Here is an 18,743-nt window from a genome sequence, read left to right as displayed (position 1 = left end):
TCAAAAACAAGAGCCAACAGACTGATAGGGAAAAAAGCCCTGAAGACGCAAGGCTTCAAAAAGACTATATCAGTACTCAGGTATTTTCTGAAGACAGAGCAAAAAGGAATTCAGCTCACCCAGCAGGGGAAGGCAGAAATCCAGAAAAACAAGGCAAAACAAAACCAAAACACAAATGCAAAAAGCAGAGCAGAAAACTTAGCTTTTGAGGAGCAGGAATCAGACTGGTCTCCTAGAATCCCTCAGAGAAATCACCCACAAGGCAGAAGGGCGTCGGCTGCCTTATATCCAGTCAGCAATTCCAGTCACCCAGTCATCATCATTCTGCTCAGGTGCTTTGTAATCAGCCTCACTACCTTCCTTCACCAGAAGAGGGAGTTCATCAGACCTCAATGGTGAAGGGGAAAATGAACTCACAACAGTACCCCCCCTTGAGGGGTCACCGAACCCTCATCCACGACACCAGGGCGATCAGGGTGAGCCCGATGAAAGGCACGCACCAATCTTTTGGCATGAATATCAGAGGCAGAGACCCAGGAATTATCCTCCTGACCATAACCCTTCCACTTAACCAAATACTGGAATCTCCGTCTAGCCAGACGGGAATCCAGTATCTTCTCTACCTCATATTCCATGTTACCTTCAACTAATACAGGGTCCGGAGGTGCCACCCCAGGAACAACTGGTTCAACAAACCTCTTCAACAAGGACTTATGAAACACATTATGAATTTTAAATGTGACAGGAAGAGCCAAACGAAAAGAGACCAGATTAATAATCTCCAAAATCTTGTAAGGTCCAATAAATCTAGGCTTAAACTTAGGAGAAGCCACCTTCATAGCGATATTTTTTGATGATAACCAAACCATATCACCAACCTTAAACTGGGGACCAATGGTCCTATGCCGGTTGGAAAACCGCTTGGCCTTTTCCTGGGAGAGAGATAACTTATCCACCACTTGGTCCCAGATCTGGTGCATTCTCTCCACCACAGTGTCAACACCTGGGCAGGCAGAAGGCTCCACCTGCCCTGAAGAAAATCGAGGATGAAACCCAAAGTTACAAAAAAAGGTGAAATCAAAGTGGCAGAACTAGCTCTATTATTTAAAGCAAATTCGGCCAAGGGCAAAAATGAAACCCAATCATCCTGATCAGCGGAAATAAAACATCTCAAATACGACTCCAAGGTCTGGTTTGTTCTCTCCGTCTGCCCATTGGTCTGAGGGTGAAAAGCAGAGGAGAAGGACAACTGAATTCCCAGCTTGGAACAGAAAGTCCTCCAAAATCTAGACACAAACTGAACTCCTCTGTCAGATACAATGTTCTCAGGAATCCCGTGCAAGCGAACCACCTGTTGCAAAAACAGGGGCCCCAAACCAGAGGAAGATGGCAACTTAGGGAGTGGTACAAGATGAACCATCTTAGAGAACCTATCACAAATCACCCAAATAACAGTCATTCTCTGAGAGACAGGCATATCAGAGATGAAATCCATTGAAATATGGGTCCATGGCCTCCTGGGGACCGGCCAATTCATCAACAACCCACTAGAGCGAGAACAAGGTTTAGACCGGGAGCAAGTCCCACAGGACTGCACAAAATTCCTGACATCACGAGACAAGGCTGGCCACCAAAAAGACCGACTCACGAGATCTCTAGTACCAAAAATACCTGGATGACCAGCCAATGCAGAGCAATGAACTTCAGGTATCACTCTCTTCTTCCACTGGTCAGGAACATACAACTTTCCACTGGGACAACGCTCAGGTTTGTCCTCCTGGAACTCTTCCAGAGCACGTCTCAAATCGGGCAAGATGGCAGAAAGAACTACCCCTTCGCCTAAGATGGTAGCAGGCTTGGTCACCACAGGAGAATCAGCAAAGAAGCTCCTAGAGAGGGCGTCTGCCTTGACATTCTTTGTTCCAGGAAGAAAAGAAACCACAAAATCAAAACGTGTAAAAAACAAGGCCCACCTAGCCTGTCTAGGGTTCAAGCGTTTGGCCGACTCCAGGTAAATCAAATTCTTGTGGTCAGTGAGGACCACGACTTGATGTTTAGCTCCCTCCAACCAATGTCTCCACTCCTCAAATGCCCATTTCATGGCTAACAGTTCCCGATTCCCCACATCATAGTTACGTTCAGATGGAGAGAACTTTCGGGAAAAGAAAGCACAGGGATTCATTTTAGATGTTACAGGATCCTTTTGGGACAAAACAGCTCCTGCACCAATCTCAGAAGCGTCCACCTCTACCTGGAACGGGAGTGAGACATCAGGTTGCCGCAAAACCGGGGCAGAAGTGAATCTTCGCTTCAGCTCCTGAAAGGAAGAAACAGCCTCCGGAGACCAATTCAACACATCAGCACCCTTCTTAGTCAGATCAGTCAATGGCTTGGCAATACTAGAAAATTTTGCTATAAATTTCCGATAAAAATTAGCAAAACCCAAAAACTTCTGGAGGGCCTTCAAAGAAGTGGGCTGAACCCAATCATAAATGGCCTGTACCTTGGCCGGGTCCATTTCAATAGTTGACGGAGACAAAATAAATCCCAAAAATGAAATCCTCTGTACCCCAAAAAGGCATTTCGATCCTTTGACATTCAGGGAATTCTCCCTCAAGATCCGGAACACAGTCCGAACATGTTCCTCATGAGAATCCCAATCCTTGGAGAAGATCAAAATATCATCCAGATAGATAATCAAAAATTTATCCACAAAGTCTCGGAAAATGTCGTTCATGAAGCACTGGAAGACAGAAGGGGCTTTAGTGAGCCCAAAAGGCATCACCAGGTACTCAAAATGTCCCTCCGGAGTATTAAACGCCGTCTTCCATTCATCCCCATGCTTAATGCGGATAAGATTATACGCCCCCCTGAGGTCAAGCTTGGTAAACCAGCAAGCACCTTTAACTCTGGAGAATAGATCAGAAATCAGGGGTAACGGATACGGATATTTAATAGTAATTTTGTTGAGGGCACGATAATCAATACAAGGCCTTAATGAACCATCCTTTTTGGCCACGAAAAAAAAAACGGCACCTAAGGGTGACGAGGATGGTCTAATATGACCCTTCTCCAACGCCTCCTTAATATAGGATCGCATAGCCTCGTGCTCGGGTACAGATAAATTGAAGAGCCGACCCTTGGGAAATTTACACCCCGGGCTCAGTTCAATTGCACAGTCATAACTCCTATGAGGAGGCAAAGACGCAGACTCATTCTCACTAAATACATCATAAAAGTCCGCCAAATAGTCAGGAACATCATGCGACTGAGGAGAGGTGGAAAAAACCGGAGCCTCACTAAGGGCACACCGACAACCCCAACTCACCAAAGACACAGATTTCCAATCCAAAACTGGATTATGAATTTGCAACCAGGGAAACCCCAGAACAATGGTATCATGCAAATTATGCAACACCAAAAATCTGCAATATTCTTGATGGTCTGGGGCGACCCGCATTACCACCTGGGTCCAAAACTGAGGTTTATTTTTCGCCAAAGGAGTATCATCAATCCCCCTCCAAGGGATAGGCGTCCGTAGAGGTGTAATCCGAAATCCACAACGTTTAGCAAAATCCAAGTCCATTAGGTTCAGGGCTGCTCCCGAATCCACAAAAGCCTTGGCGGAAAATGTGGACAGGGAGCACATTAGAGTAATTGCCAGAAGAAACTTAGGTTGAACACCACCCACAGAAAACGTGTGTGCAAAACGTTTCTCTCGTTTAGGACAGACAGAAATAATATGCGAGGCATCTCCACAAAAAAAACACAGCTTATTACGCCTTCTGAACTCCTGACGTTGCTCCCTGGACAAAACTCTATCACATTGCATAGGTTCAGACACTTGTTCAACAGGTGGCAACACCTCTTGTGCAGTCCTGCGTTTACGTAAACGCCGATCAACCTGAATGGCTAATGACATAGAATCGTCAAGACCAGAGGGAACAGGAAATCCCACCATAGTATCTTTTACGGCTTCTGACAAACCCTTCCGAAAGAGAGCAGCCAAGGCATTATCATTCCAGGTAGTAAGGACCGCCGACTTTCAGAATTTTTGACAGTACAATTCTGCAGAATCTCGACCCTGGCTCAATTCCAACAGGGTCTTTTCAGCCTGATCAATAGCATTAGGTTCGTCATACAACAACCCCAAGGCTTGAAAAAATGCGTTCACCTTAGTCAGAATAGGATCATCTGGTTTCAAAGAAAACGCCCAATCCTGGGGATCGCCACGCAGCAAAGAGATGACAATTTTAACCTGCTGCGCGGAGCTCCCTGACGAGTTAGGCTTCAAGGCAAGAAATAATTTACAATTATTTTTGAAATTCAAAAATTTAGACTGATCCCCAAAAAACACATCAGGAGTAGGGATCTTTGGTTCAGCAGCATGTGAATGAGCAAGGTAGGGGGAAATTCCCAGCACTTCCGCAGCGAGCTGCTCCACACGATCAGACAATTGCTTTATCTCCATTGAGAGAAAAAAAAAAATTCCCCCTACAGCCTCAGAGATATAGAGGAAAAAATATACACACTTTTTTTTTTACAATTCTTTCCTGCTATTGAGTACCCTAGGATCTGCGGTATGGCGGGTGATTCTGTTTTGAATGAGTCACCGTAGGAGGCAAAAACAGAAATACTAGCTAAGTCCAGAAAACCAGAGAAGTTAGCAGCTATCGGATTGCAGACCCCTGAACCTAACAACAACAACTAGCAGTAGCCGTGGGGGTTCCTACGGTGCCCTAGACCCCTCGATCACAGCCGGAGAACTACATAGCCTAAAGACAGAAAGGGAAATCTAAACTGCCCCCGAGCAGACCTCAAAGCAATAGGCAGCCCCCAACATATAATGACGGTGAAGCAAGATGAAAAAACACTCACACAGATAGAAAGATAGGCTGAGCAAATGATGGGGCCCAAGCTAACTAAATAGGACAGGATAGAAAAGCTGCTGTCTGCAATCCGCCAAAACCCTCTCAAAAACAAGAGCCAACAGACCGATAGGGAAAAAAGCCCTGAAGACGCTAGGCTTCAAAAAGACTATATTAGTACTCAGGTATTTTCTGAAGACAGAGCAAAAAGGAATTCAATGTTGCCAATTTTGTGGAAAATGCTCTGTAATCCGAGCACAAACCCGAATGTGCAATATTCGTGCTGACTTTGAGATTGGCAAACGTTTTCCAAACAATTTTGCATATCTCTAGTGTGCACCAAACTACTAGCACTGATTTGACTGTTTTATTTGCTCGATATTGGTGGCAGAAGGCAGTGCTAGACAACTGAGCCAGGAACTGCTAGCTCTGCTTGTGAGTTTAGCCAAGGAATCACAGGAAGTTGCCTAGAATCCATTGTAAACAAAAGTGGTGCAGGAAGTAAAGTGAAATTAAAGAGAAACGAAAGGTAGAGACCAAAAAAATTTTATTTGGGTGTCACACAAAACTATCTTTAATAAAAAATAAAATTGGTTAAATAACCTCATTGTTGGTGGCCAGTGGCAGTTGGTGGCCAGATGGCCAGTGGCGGATGGTGGCCAGATGGCCAGTGGCGGATGGTGGCCAGATGGCCAGTGGCGGATGGTGGCCAGATGGCCAGTGGCGGATGGTGGCCAGATGGCCAGTGGCGGATGGTGGCCAGATGGCCAGTGGCGGATGGTGGCCAGATGGCCAGTGGCAGGTGGTGGCCAGATGGCCAGTGGCAGGTGGTGGCCAGATGGCCAGTGGCAGGTGGTGGCCAGATGGCCAGTGGCAGGTGGTGGCCAGATGGCCAGTGGCAGGTGGTGGCCAGATGGCCAGTGGCAGGTGGTGGCCAGATGGCGAGTGGCAGTTGGTGGCCAGATGGCGAGTGGCAGTTGGTGGCCAGATGGCGAGTGGCAGTTGGTGGCCAGATGGCGAGTGGCAGTTGGTGGCCAGATGGCGAGTGGCAGTTGGTGGCCAGATGGCGAGTGGCAGTTGGTGGCCAGATGGCGAGTGGCAGTTGGTGGCCAGATGGCGAGTGGCAGTTGGTGGCCAGATGGCGAGTGGCAGTTGGTGGCCAGATGGCGAGTGGCAGTTGGTGGCCAGATGGCGAGTGGCAGTTGGTGGCCAGATGGCGAGTGGCAGTTTGTTGGCAGGTGGTGGCAGTTGGTTGGCAGATGGTGAGTGGCAGATGGTGAGTGGCAGATGGTGAGTGGCGGATGGTTGCCAGATGGTGAGTGGCGGATGGTTGCCTGATGGTGAGTGGCGGATGGTTGACAGATGGTGAGTGGCGGTTTTTTGGCAGGTGGTGAGTGGTGGTTGGTTGCCTGATTATGAGTGGCAATTGGTGGCCAAGTGGTAAGTGGCTGCTTGTGGCCAGGTGGTAAGTGGCAGTTGGTTTCCAGGTGGTAAGTGGCAGTTGTTTTCCAGATGGTAAGTGGCAGTTGTTTTCCAGATGGTAAGTGGCAGTTGATTTCTTGGTGGTAAGTGTCAATTGGTTGCCAGGTGGTAAGTGGCTTTTTCCTATATAGAATGGAGATATAACAAACAACAATGTTAAAGCTCATTTCAGTCACAAGATATTGATCATTTTTTCTCAGGACCTACAATATATCACAAAAGTGAGTACACCCCTAATTGTAAGGGTATGTGCACATGTTGCGGATATGGCTGCAGATCCGCAGAGGATTTGGCCCCGCGGATCTGCAGCAGTTTTCCCATGTGGTGTACAGTACCATGTAACCCTATGGAAAACCAAATCCGCTGTGCACATTGCTGTGGAAAACTCCCGCGAAGATTTGCTGTAGTTTATTATCCGCAGCATGTCAATTCTTTGTGCGGAATCCGCAGCGTTTTTACACCTCTTCCATTATAGGAATCCGCAGGTTTAAAAATGCAGGTGAACACCGCAGAAAATCTGCAGAAAATCTGTACTAAATCCGCAGGTAAAACACAGGTCATTTTACCTGCGGATTTAGCAAAATCTGCGTGGAAAAATCCGTAGCAAAATCCGCAACGTATGCACATACACTAATAAGGCTATGTGCACATGGTGCTGATTAATCCGCGGATTTTTCCACGCGGATTTTGCACAATCCGCAGGTCAAAAGACCTGCGGTTTACCTGCGGATTAGCCTGCGGTTTTGCCCTGCGGTTTCACACTGCCATAATGGAGGAGATGTCAAACCGCAGCGGAATCCGCAGAGAAGAATGACATGTCAATTCTTTCTGCGGATTTGAAACCGCAGGCAAAACCGCGCGGAAAAATCTGCACCGTCTGCACAGCGGTTTCAATTTTCCATAGGCTAGAATGGTACTGTACATCACCTGCAGTTCTGGTGCGGATCAGCAGGGCCAAATCCGCTGCGGATCCGCAGCAGAATCAGTACTGTGTGCACAGGGCCTAAATGACTAAATTGTGCACAATTAAGCATTTGTTTCTCCCCTGTTTCATGTGGCTCATTCATTTTACCAGGTCTCAGGTGTGAATGGGGAGCAGGTGGGATAAATTTGGTATTATCACTCTCTCAAACTGGTCACTGGAAGTTCAACATGGAACCTCATGGCAAAAAACTCTGAGAATCTGAAAAAAAGAATTGCTGCTCTACATAAAGATAGCCTAGGGTAGAAGATGATTGCCAACACCCTGAAATTTAGCTGCAGCACGGTGGCCAAGACCATACAGCGGTTTAACAAGATAGGTTCCACTCAGAATTGGCCTTTCCATGGTCGACTAAAGAAGTTGAGCGCTTTGCTTAGCGTCATATTCAGAGTTTACTTTTTCAAAATAGAAGTACAAGTACTGCCATAATTGCTGCAGAGGTTAAAGGGGTGCGTGGTCAGCCTGTCAGTGCTCAGACCACACACTGCATCAAATGTTTCTGCATGGCTGTCATCCCAGAAGGAAGCCTCTCCTAAAGATGATGCACAACAAAATCCGCAATCACTTTGCTGAAGACAGGCAGACTAAGGATACAAATTACTGGAACCAAGTCCTGTGGTCTGATGAGACCAATATCAATTTATTTGGTCCAGATGGTGTCAAGCAGGTGTGGCAGCTACCAGGTGAGGAGTATGAAGAAAAGTGTATCTTGCCTACAATCAATCATGGTGATGTGAGTGTCATGGTTTGTGGATGCATGAGGTCTGCTGGCTGTGGGGAGCTACAGTTCATTCAGGGAACCATGAATGCCAACATGTACTATTATATACTGAAGCAGAGCAAGATCCTTTCCCTTCAGAAGCTTGGATGCAGGGTAGTATTGCAACATGAAAACAACCTCAAAAACACCTCCAATATGACTACTGCCTTGCTAAAGGAACTGAGGGTGCTGGACTGGCCAGTCATCTCTAAACCTAAACCCTGTAGGGCATCCTCAAACGAAAAGTGGAGGAGCGCAAGGGCTCTAACATCCACCAGCTTTATGTTGTTGTCATGGAGGAGTGGAAAAAGATTCCAATGGGAACTAGTGGAGTGAACGTGCTCAGATAATGTCTTATCCGAGCATGCTGGGCGTGTTCTTATATTATGTTCAAGTCCCTGCGGCTGCATGATTTACAGCTGTTAGACAGCCTCAACACTTGTGGGGATTGACTTTTTGTTATGCAATCCCCACATGTGTTCAGGCTGTCTATAAACCGCAAACCATGCAGCCGCAGGGACTCGATCATAATATATGAGCACAGCCAGATGCTCGGATAACACCCGGGCATGCTTGGAGAAGACATTATAGAGCACATTCGCTCATCACTAGTGGCAACCTTTGAAGCTCTGGGGAATTCCATGCCCAAGACAGTTAAGCCAGTGCTTGAAAATAATGGTGGCCACACAAAATATTGACACTTTGGGCACACTTTGGCCATTTTCTCTTAGAGGTGTGCTCCTCTTTGTTGCCAGCGGTTTAGACATTAATGGCTGTGTGTTGTTATTAAGAGGGCAAACCAAATTTACACTGTTATACAAGCTGTACACTGGATATTTTACATTGCATGAAAGTTGACCCATGCTATACATTGACTGAGCCTAAATATTGGAACTCTATACAATATGTTTAAGCCGGAGGTTATAATGCTGATCAGTGGCAGTGATGGGTGATGGACCACCCACTAATCTGATATTGATGACCCATACTAAGCATAGGTAATCAATATCTTGTGATGTGACAGGACAACTGTGACAAATAGAAGCTGCACTGTTGATTTAGAATCATCCCGCAACTATAGGGGTTGAAATGGTTATCTCAGAAAGGGAGTGGTTAGCTTAGCACCACTGGATACTGGGGAATGTCATGATCCAGGTTGAATTATGACAGATTTTGCACAAGTAACCTTTTTTTTTTCCCTTTAAGCTGTTTGCTTAAAGTTAGTTTTGCCCCCGATGGCCATTAGGGTCATTACTCTGTGGTTGTTTTAGTTCTAGTTTTGCCACCGGTGGCCGTTAGGGTCATTGCACTCTGGTTACTTTAGTTTAGTTGCCCCTGGTGGCCGCTAGTGTTATTGCACGTGATAATGAAGCAGGTGCGATTCCCTGGCTGCTACCTATAAAGGAGTAGCAGGTGGTCTCACTCACTGTTGGTGATATTGCTCATTTCCAACCAAGTCTGGTGAAAGAAGGAACTACAGAGAGGAGTTCCTGGCAGCTCAGGGGAGCTCTGGTGTAATAGCTTTAGGCGGAAGCTGAATTCAGGTGTCGAGCTTCAGGGGTGAAGCTGAACTTTGGTGTTGTACTCTGTTGCCGGGAGCAATAGCAACAGAGCAAAGCTAAGTGGTGTTTTTCCCTGTTTGTGACTTTCCTTGTGTGTGTATTAGTGCTGTGGTGGGATTAGTTTCTGCACCGTCCAGTTCACTAGAAAGGGACAGGTGCAGGGCGAGCTAGGGATTTGAGGTATCCGGCTCAACGCCAGGTGCGGAACCTGCCTAGGGATCGTCAGGAGTGTAGGGACACTGATTCAGGGGAGTGCAGGAGGTCTCCACGTCCCCGTTCCCTATTGCAGGGCCCTCCATTGTAACGGTTTCCCCGGTGTTTCCCTTAACTCTGTTTAAATTCGCCCTGCTGGAGGCGGTGTATCCAGGTTCACGGGTGTTATAGAAATTCGCCCTGCTGGAGGCAGTGTATCCAGTCACATGTGACATTACAGTACAGGGAAGTTGTTATTGAGTCCTGAACAAAGATGAATTCTTATCTCCACACAATGAGAAAAAAGAATGGATCTACCTGTGGCAAAACATTTTTGTATCCCCGGTCACAGCATGATGGACATTAAATTACTTGCATTAAAAGGTAACTTCAAGTGTCAGAGAGACAGGAGGGTCTGGGAGTATAAATTTATGACAACCTTTGACACTCTCAGTGCAGGAATGAATGTGTTGCATGGATTTATGTCTTTTTACATCAATTTGCTCTTCAGACCTTCTGGGTTCATCACACAACACAGAACCAGACCCCAGTCAGAGAACAATATAACTTTCACACTCCTTAACTAGGAACTGTTCCAATATTTATGTTTATCTTTCTCCCATAATGACAATTCTGCTTCACGTCACTTGTCTTTTCCATTGCGTTATTTCTGTGCTGTTTTGTGTCTAAATATGTGATTCTTCAGATGTTGTATTAGTCCAGCCTGATGAAGAGACCTGAGTAGTCTTGAAAGCTTGCAATGTGTTACTGTCTTTTCAGTTAGCCATTTAAAGGTATCAACCACTGAGGACTCTCAGTTCTAAATATTGTGTCCGGGAGATTCAAGAGTCTGTGCTAAAGAATTTCCTGTTAGACTGAAATCAGACAAGCTGTATAGCCCAGTTCGTCCTGGGAAGGGATTGCTGTAATCATAGAAGCAAACAGGACAGCCAGGACAGCATCTTTATTACCTAAAGATTGAAGAGAAAGAGCTACAGCAGCGGACTCACCCCCTCCCCCTACCTCACTGCATGAGCAAGGTACAGATCTGCTTAGGTTCCAACACTGTGTGTAAAGAGAAGTCTGTAAAGAGACTTTCATATATGTTGATGAAGCATTGAATGAAGAGAAGTGATTGTGTGTGACGACAAGAAGCTTGAATAAAAACCCTGTGATCAACTTCAGCTTAGAACTGTATTATAGCTGTGTGCCTGTAAACCGTTATCTACCTTCTAAGGCTATGTGCACACGTTGCGGATTCCGCTGCGGGTTTTTCCGCGCGGAAACGCAGGTAAAGTGACCTGCGGTTTTCCGGCGGTTTAGTCTGCAGTTTTGCCCTGCGGTTTCACACCTGTACTATGTTAAAGGTGTGAAACCGCTGCGGATATCGCCCAAACAATTGACATGCTGCGGTTTGTAAACCGCAGCAAAACCGCGCTGAAAAAATTGCAGCGTGAGCACAGCGTTTTTGAAAACCCATAGGCTTTCATTGTACTGTACCATGTTAGCGGAACTGCTGCGTTTCTGCAGGGTCAAAACCGCTGCGGAAACGCAGCAGAATCCGCAACGTGTGCACATAGCCTAATGTGAAGATAAGTAGGTAATTAATGGTCACCCTGAGTAAGTTTTACCAAGGATTCCAACAAGAACTCATGATTCCTTTGTATTGCATTCATATACTGAGTGGCGTTTGAGCAACACAACCCCTTTAAGTAATAGCCGAGCTATATTTTTATGTTTACTAACATCTAAACATCCTGATTAATAATGAATAAATTATTAACTATATAATTTGCTAGAACTACAAGGATGTCATTTAATGCTGAAGTTATTCCTGCCTGCGATGGTTAGTGGTGCCATATTTTACAGAAAAAATATTTAGGAAATGCCTTTAAAATTATGTGATCATTAGCAACTGCATACACTGTAAAAATGTTTGTTTTAATAATCATTCACTTCAAAGGGCACTCCCAAAATCATAATATGTATGTACAAAATTAAGACCATATTTATTTGTGTATGCAAATGCAACTCATATTTAAATATCCCTTTTAGCAAATCACCCCCTCATGTTTCCATCCCGTGGCTCCAATGCTATCAGTTGAGCATGCCCTCTGTTGTCTCTTTATTTCTCCATAGGCTTTTTGGCCAAGTATGAATGATGACCTGGCCTGAAGCACCAAGGAGAAGCTGTGTGCTTCTGGGAAATTAAAGATAGGAAGAATAGGATGGTTCGCTCAGCCCTGTTAAGCTGGATACACAAAAGGGCTGAAGGAGAATAAAAAAAATGCAAAAATGTGCAAATAAGAAATCTCATGCTGGGCTGGTCTGTATATTAACAATAATTATACAGACTTGGAGCTTTGTGTAAAACATTCCCATTGGGGGAATGATGTTTTAAATGCCCAAAATGCAGGCAAAAGAACAGCAGACATAGAAAACTGTTTCAAAGTACATATTGACTACCATGAATTATACTAGCTAGTAATTAGTTAGTAAAAATTTGCTCTACTGGAAATTTCAGTCTTAAAGCTGGAGGCAGCATATTACAAAATGACGGTAAGACTTGGGGGTGACATATACAGAAAGGATCTTGTATACTCACTGTTTTAGATCCTGAAGTAAGAGAAATGGGAAAGGAAGGACTGAAGACTAAAAAAGAAATAAAAATAAGGTAACATGAGTGTCAAGAAAACCATCCTCCATTTCCAGAGATACCATGATATTAAGTACACTCACTTAGGCTAGGTTCACATTGAGGTGGTGCTGCGGACTTCTTTCCTGAAGCTCCGCCTACTTCCGCATGCGCCCTGCATACCTATCTTTAACATTGTGTACGCAGGGACATGTGTTGTATGTGGATGCGTCCGCGTGCGTCAATTTGACGTGCCCGCCGAACGCAAGAAAATGCAACATGTTGCGTTCGGAGGGCACTTCAAAGCGATGCACTCAGACGCATCCGCATAAAATGCATGTCCCTGCGTACACAATGTTAAAGACAGTTACGCAGGATGCATGTGGAAGTAGGCAGAGCTTAAGGAAAGAAGTCACCAGCACCACGCTGCAGACTCAAATGTTAATGTGAACCCGGCCTTACTCTACAAATATGTCCAGAAGACTCATGAAGTATGAGCGGATCTCCAGAAATCCTGGGACATTAGGCAAGTAGCACAGTTTGAATGAATGGAAGTGCCAGGTACTGCAGCTAGCACCATTCAAGTGAATAAAACCGCCATCGATTACCTTTTTACCAACAACCACTGTACACGTACGGTGCAAGCTGGTAGTGGGTGCATGGAGCGAGTCCACAGGGAGAGAAGGTCCTGGTAACTTCCTTTCTTGCCCTGCACAGATCACACTGCAGCACAGTTTTCTCAGTACCTGGGAATGATGCGGTGTCCATGCTCTCATAGTTCTGGACTATTATACGCACCCACTTTAACCCATTAATGACCGCCGATACGCCTTTTAACATCCGCAGTTAAGGGTACTTATTCCTCAGTGCCGCTTTTTAACGGCGCTGAGAAATAAAGTTATAGCGCCCCCCCAGCTTTGGAAAATCTCCGGGGTCTCGACTAACGCGGGTAGCTGAGACCCCAGAGAACATGATTCAGGTCTGTTTTACCAACCCCAGTATTGCGATCACTATTAATCACGGTATAACGGCAACCGCAAAAAAGTCAGATTTCCTATTAATTTCTCTCTCCTCTGATATGATCTAACATCTCTGAGGAGAGTGAAATGAAGTCCCTGGAGCCCCTCCAGTACCTCCGGTGTCCTCCAGTTCCTCCAGCTGTGTCCCCCGGCCTTCGATGTCTTGTTCCGTGAAGAAAATGGTGGGCGCATGTGCAGTGCACCTGCCGAGATCTGCCGGCCGGCACCTGGCAACAATAGTAGATTTTTCCTATTGATTCATTTTGATCACTGTGATAGACCCTTTCACAGTGATCAAAATAAAAAAAAAAGTAAATCAAACCCCCCTTTATCACCCCTTTAGTTAGGTAAAAATAAAATTTAAAAAAAATGTATTTTTTTCCATTTTTGTATTAGTGTTAAGGTTAGGTCTAGGGTTATGGTTGGGGTTATAGCTAGCTTTAGGGTTGGGGCTAGGGTTAGAGCTAGGGTTGGGGTTAAGGCCCCTTTACATTTAGCGATTCACCAGCGATCCCGACCACGATATGACCCGGTCAGGATCACTGGTACATCGCTAAATGGTCGCTAGTGAGCTGCCAAACAGGCAGTGATGCAGATATGCTTCAGGTATGGATTGCATTTGATATGGTCTTGCTTTTAAAACATTTAGGAGGCCGCAATGGCACAGTGAATAAATAAAAATGTAGAGTAGGACCCCCCATATGAGATTGCCTTGGCGTGGCGGGGTGGCTCAATATATTGATCAATATTTTGCTAAATGTCTCATTTTGAATGCAGTAAGATATGTGCATATGCACCTCATGTTATGCGTTCTGACCACTGGCAGTGCTGGCTCCTCTTTTTTTAGTGAAGAAAATGGTGGGCGCATGTGCAGTGCACCCGCCGAGATCTGCCGGCCGGCACCTGGCAACAATAGTAGATTTTTCCTATTGATTCATTTTGATCACTGTGATAGACCCTTTCACAGTGATCAAAATAAAAAAAAAAGTAAATCAAACCCCCCTTTATCACCCCTTTAGTTAGGTAAAAATAAAATTTAAAAAAAATGTATTTTTTTCCATTTTTGTATTAGTGTTAAGGTTAGGTCTAGGGTTATAGCTAGCTTTAGGGTTGGGGCTAGGGTTAGAGCTAGGGTTGGGGTTAAGGCCCCTTTACATTTAGCGATTCACCAGCGATCCCGACCACGATATGACCCGGTCAGGATCACTGGTACATCGCTAAATGGTCGCTAGTGAGCTGCCAAACAGGCAGATCTCACCAGCGATGCAGCGACACAGCAGCGGTCGTTACTTACCTGTCAGACGCGGCGATTATGACGTCCTCCGCCTGCGTCCACGCGTCGCTCGTTGGCGCCAGCAGGAAGCAGCCGACGAGAAATGGACCTGGACGATCTCGCGTGATCAGCGATAGCCAGCAGGGGAGCCGGTCGGAGGGAAGTATCACATGTAGCGATATCGCTAGCAATATCGTTGCCGCGTCACAAAATCGGTGACACTTTAGCAATATTGCTAGCGGTATCGCTATGTGTAAAGGGTCCTTTAGAGCTAGGGTTAGGGTTGGGCTAGGGTTAGAGGTGGGGCTAGGGTTGGGATTAGAGCTAGGGCTAGTGTTTGGCTAAGGTTAGGGTTGGGGCTAAGGTTAGGGTTGTGACTAGGATTGTGGTGTTGCAGTTAGGGTTGTGGTTAGGGTTGGGATTAGGTGTGTGTTGGGGGTTAGGGTTGGGGTTAGGGCTGTGTTAGGGTTGGAGTTAAAATTGGGGAGTTTCCACTGTTTAGGTACATCAGGGGGTCTCGAAAAGCGGCATCGTGCACGCCATTGATTCCAGCCAATTTTGTGTTAAAAAAATCAAATGGTGCTCCCTCCCTTCTGAGCCTTGGCACAACAAATTTTGTGGTTCATTTTCTCCTGATACCTTTGTGAATATAAAAAAAGTTTGGTTCCAAAGTACATTTTTGTGAAAAAAATAAAAGGTTCATTTTTTCCTTCCACATCACTTTAGCTCTCGCGAAGCACCTGAAGGGTTAATAAACTTATTGAATGTGGTTTAGCGCACGTTCAGGGGTGCAATTTTTAGAATGGTGTCACTTTTGGATATTTTCTGTTATATTGACCCCCCAAACTCACTTCAATGTGAGATGGTTCCTAAAAAATGGTTTTGTAAATTTTGTTGGAAAAATGGGAAATCGCTGGTCAACTTTTAACTGACCCTTATAACGCCCTACCAAAAAAAAAAATATGTTTCCAAAACTGTGCTGATGTAAAGTAGATATGTGGGAAATGTTATTTATTAACTATTTTGTGCGATACGACTGTCTGATTTAAGGGCACACAAATTAAAAGTTTGAAAATTGCTAAATATTCTAAAATTTTGCCAAATTTCTTCTTTTTTCATAAATAAATAAAAGTCATAAAGCTGATAAGAAAAGAAATACACCGCGCTATACTGGGAACTGAAAAAAATAATAACTGAGTACTTACTTGCTGGTGTGTGAAAAGAAAGAAAAAGATGGAAATTGAAGAAAAGAAGAAAGAAGAAAGAAAGAAGAGGGATAAAGAAAGGGAAAGGGAAGATAGGAGAAAGGAGAAAAAAAAAAAAAAAAAAAGAAGAGAAGGAGAAAAGGAAAGAAAAATCCCTGATACAATAAGAGCAGGAATTAAAACCTTCTTTTTTTTTTTTTTTTTGTATTAACACCTAAGTATATCTCATTTATTGGAATCAATTTGGTAGGAGGATATGGTACTAATCATAATCATGCCATTATGCTGAATAAGACCCCAATATCGTGCATTTATTTAGCCATCATGTAAGCCTATGAACCCTTCGAGTATAATGAAACAAACATCTAAAGAGGCACCTCATCGGTAGATTTTGGGCTTTGGCACATTTTCATTGTCATTTTTTAAACTGATTTTTTATACACAATTTTAATAACACTTTTTATACATTTATATAAATAAAGGATATGTTTTATTTTTATTTTTTAATTTTTCACTTTTTAATTCTCATAAGGAATTTTTGGACCAAATAGGGTTAAAATTTAACCCATCTCTTTAGCACATTGGTAATGATAGGGTCCCGCAATCATTTAGTTACATGTAGACACACCAGTACTTTGTACTACATCTAATTTAGGCCTGTTTCACACTTCCGTTTTTGTGTCCGCCAAACGGATCCGTTTCCGTTTTTTTGACGGAAACTGATGCAAACGGATCCGTTTTTTTAAAAACGGATCCGTTTTTTTGACGGATCCGCGGTAACCGTAATGGAAGTCTATGGGACCAAAAAAACGGATCCTGCAAAAAATGGCGGATCCGTTTTTTGACGGAAAACAACGGATTTTGACGGATTTGAAAAAACGGAAGTGTGAAACAGGCCTAAGTCGCTCAATCAGGCATTTGGGTCAGGTGATCACTTAATTCAGGCTCAGTCTGCTATAAATTGACGGTCTGCACACTAATAGGCACAACCCTGATGAAGAGAGTAGCTATCTCTCGAAACATGTCGGTATTGTGCTGCCTTTGAGCCACCGTCTTACCCCCAGTGTGACGTCACGCTAGCCCTGCCCCATCACACGCCGAGTCCCTCAGCGTTGCTCTCGGCCGGAGCACGCGAGGCAACGGCGGTCTCCACGTCCATACAGATTAGCAGCAGCAGCCCCAGCCCCAGCCCCCACGCTGAGCACCCAAGCCTGCCTCACTGAGCACTGGCCCTGCAAGTAAGTGCACCAGAATTAAGCACCTCGTTCCACTAGTGGGCACATGCTGTCACTAACGCTCATTCACTTTGCAGGAACTGTGCCATCATTTGTTTTGCACAGGATTAATCATTCTGACCTCGCCTGTTGAAATTGGCATGCAGTAAGGTCAGCAATCAGTTATCATCTCAAACATCTATTTATCCCCCTCTTTTTTTTTTTTTTTTTTTTTGTTTTATTTTTCAACTATTATATTTTTTACATCAGAAACAGGCTGCAACATTCCAATCTTAATACTTGGCAATGGCTACATTTACAGCATATATTTTATATGGTTCTGATTTCCTTAAGTGAGTAAATCAAGATTAGTTCATATTTTATTTTATTTTTTTTTAATTTTTTTTTTTCCCTCTAACACACTAACAGGTTCACCCCCATTTAACCCTATATTATCTACTCAGCAGTTTTGGCATCCAAATATATACATCTATGACAAGGTGAATAGTCTCAGAATACTGCTATACATCCACCACCATGTGATTTTTTCACACACCAGCAAGTAAGTACTCAGTTATATTATTTTTTTCAGTTCCCAGTATAGCGCGGTGTATTTCTTTTCTTATCAGCTTTAGCTCTTTTAAACAGGCACCAGCACAGAGCCTGTTATTCACCAGCTGCATCTGGGAATAGTGGACCTGCCTTCTCTGTCCAAGTGGACTGGCGCCAGTGTGTTAATCTTAAACAAATAAAAGTCATATCGAAGAAATTTTACCACTAACATGAAGTACAATATGTCACGAAAAACAGTCTCAGAATCAGTGCGATCCGTTGAATCGTTCCAGAGCTATAATCTCATAAAGTGACAGTGGTCAGAATTGTAAAAATTGGCTTGGTCATTAGGTACCAAATTGGGTCTGGCACTAAGGGGTTAAGCATTATTTTTTTTTTGTTAAAACAGAGCATCTTATAGACCAGTAAATACAGTATAGGTCTTATATGAATTATAAAAAATGACATATGTGGCTTTAGAAAAGTATATTAGTTTGTAAAACAAAAAAATAAGTTGTCTTGCCTGTGTAATTGTCTTGTCTTATAGAATAAGCTTATCATGTAATATATACTGAATGGTGAATGCTGGGAATAAATATCACAATAAACAATGGGGAAATTACTGATGATTTAATTTCATTATCTAAAAAAGTACACGTTTTTCAACACTTTTTAGGTGTATGGTGTTAATAAAAATTACAGTGCATCTCGCTTTGCATTGATTTATCATGATGAAAGAATAAAGGTATGACCACTGGAACAATGGGGGAAATCATTGTACCAGAACGTTAAGAGTGTGTTCACACTCAGTATTTTTCCTCAGTCTTTGGAGTAGGAACCAAGCAGAAATTCATAGTTTTTTTGAGCTTTGAATTTTTGATGACGATGTTGGAGACTCAATGTGAACACACCCGTTGTGGTTACATCAGGAACAGTATATGCACATAGAACTTTTAGATTTTTTTTAAAGCAAATAAGCAAAATCCACCTAAAAAAATT

At 44.0% G+C, this 18,743-nt stretch overlaps 1 protein-coding gene across 3 annotated transcripts in view; it reads right to left on the bottom strand.

Moving 5' to 3' along the window:
- Positions 1-5,398: 5,398 nt before the first annotated feature.
- Positions 5,399-18,743, bottom strand: part of LOC141086517 (uncharacterized) — a 63,484-nt gene continuing 50,139 nt past the window's right edge. Inside the window, exons 13-15 of one of the 3 annotated variants that reach the window (XM_073572654.1) lie at positions 13,615-13,727; positions 12,452-12,498; positions 5,399-6,473 (exon numbers count right to left, since the gene is read on the bottom strand). In XM_073572654.1, coding sequence (XP_073428755.1) covers positions 6,441-6,473; positions 12,452-12,498; positions 13,615-13,727 — 193 coding nt within the window. In that variant the 3' untranslated portion in view covers positions 5,399-6,440. Of the gene's footprint in view, positions 6,474-12,450; positions 12,499-13,614; positions 13,728-18,743 lie in introns of those variants that run through there. The other 2 variants (XM_073572662.1, XM_073572669.1) reach the window with 2 other exon arrangements.

This window comes from Dendrobates tinctorius, unplaced genomic scaffold (genome assembly GCF_039654945.1).
Source record: "Dendrobates tinctorius isolate UK_male_01 unplaced genomic scaffold, ASM3965494v1 ptg000007l, whole genome shotgun sequence".
In the NCBI taxonomy this organism is placed as follows: Eukaryota; Metazoa; Chordata; class Amphibia; order Anura; family Dendrobatidae; genus Dendrobates; species Dendrobates tinctorius.
Note: the sequence above shows the minus strand (reverse complement) of the source record. Positions and strands in the feature narration are given on the sequence as shown.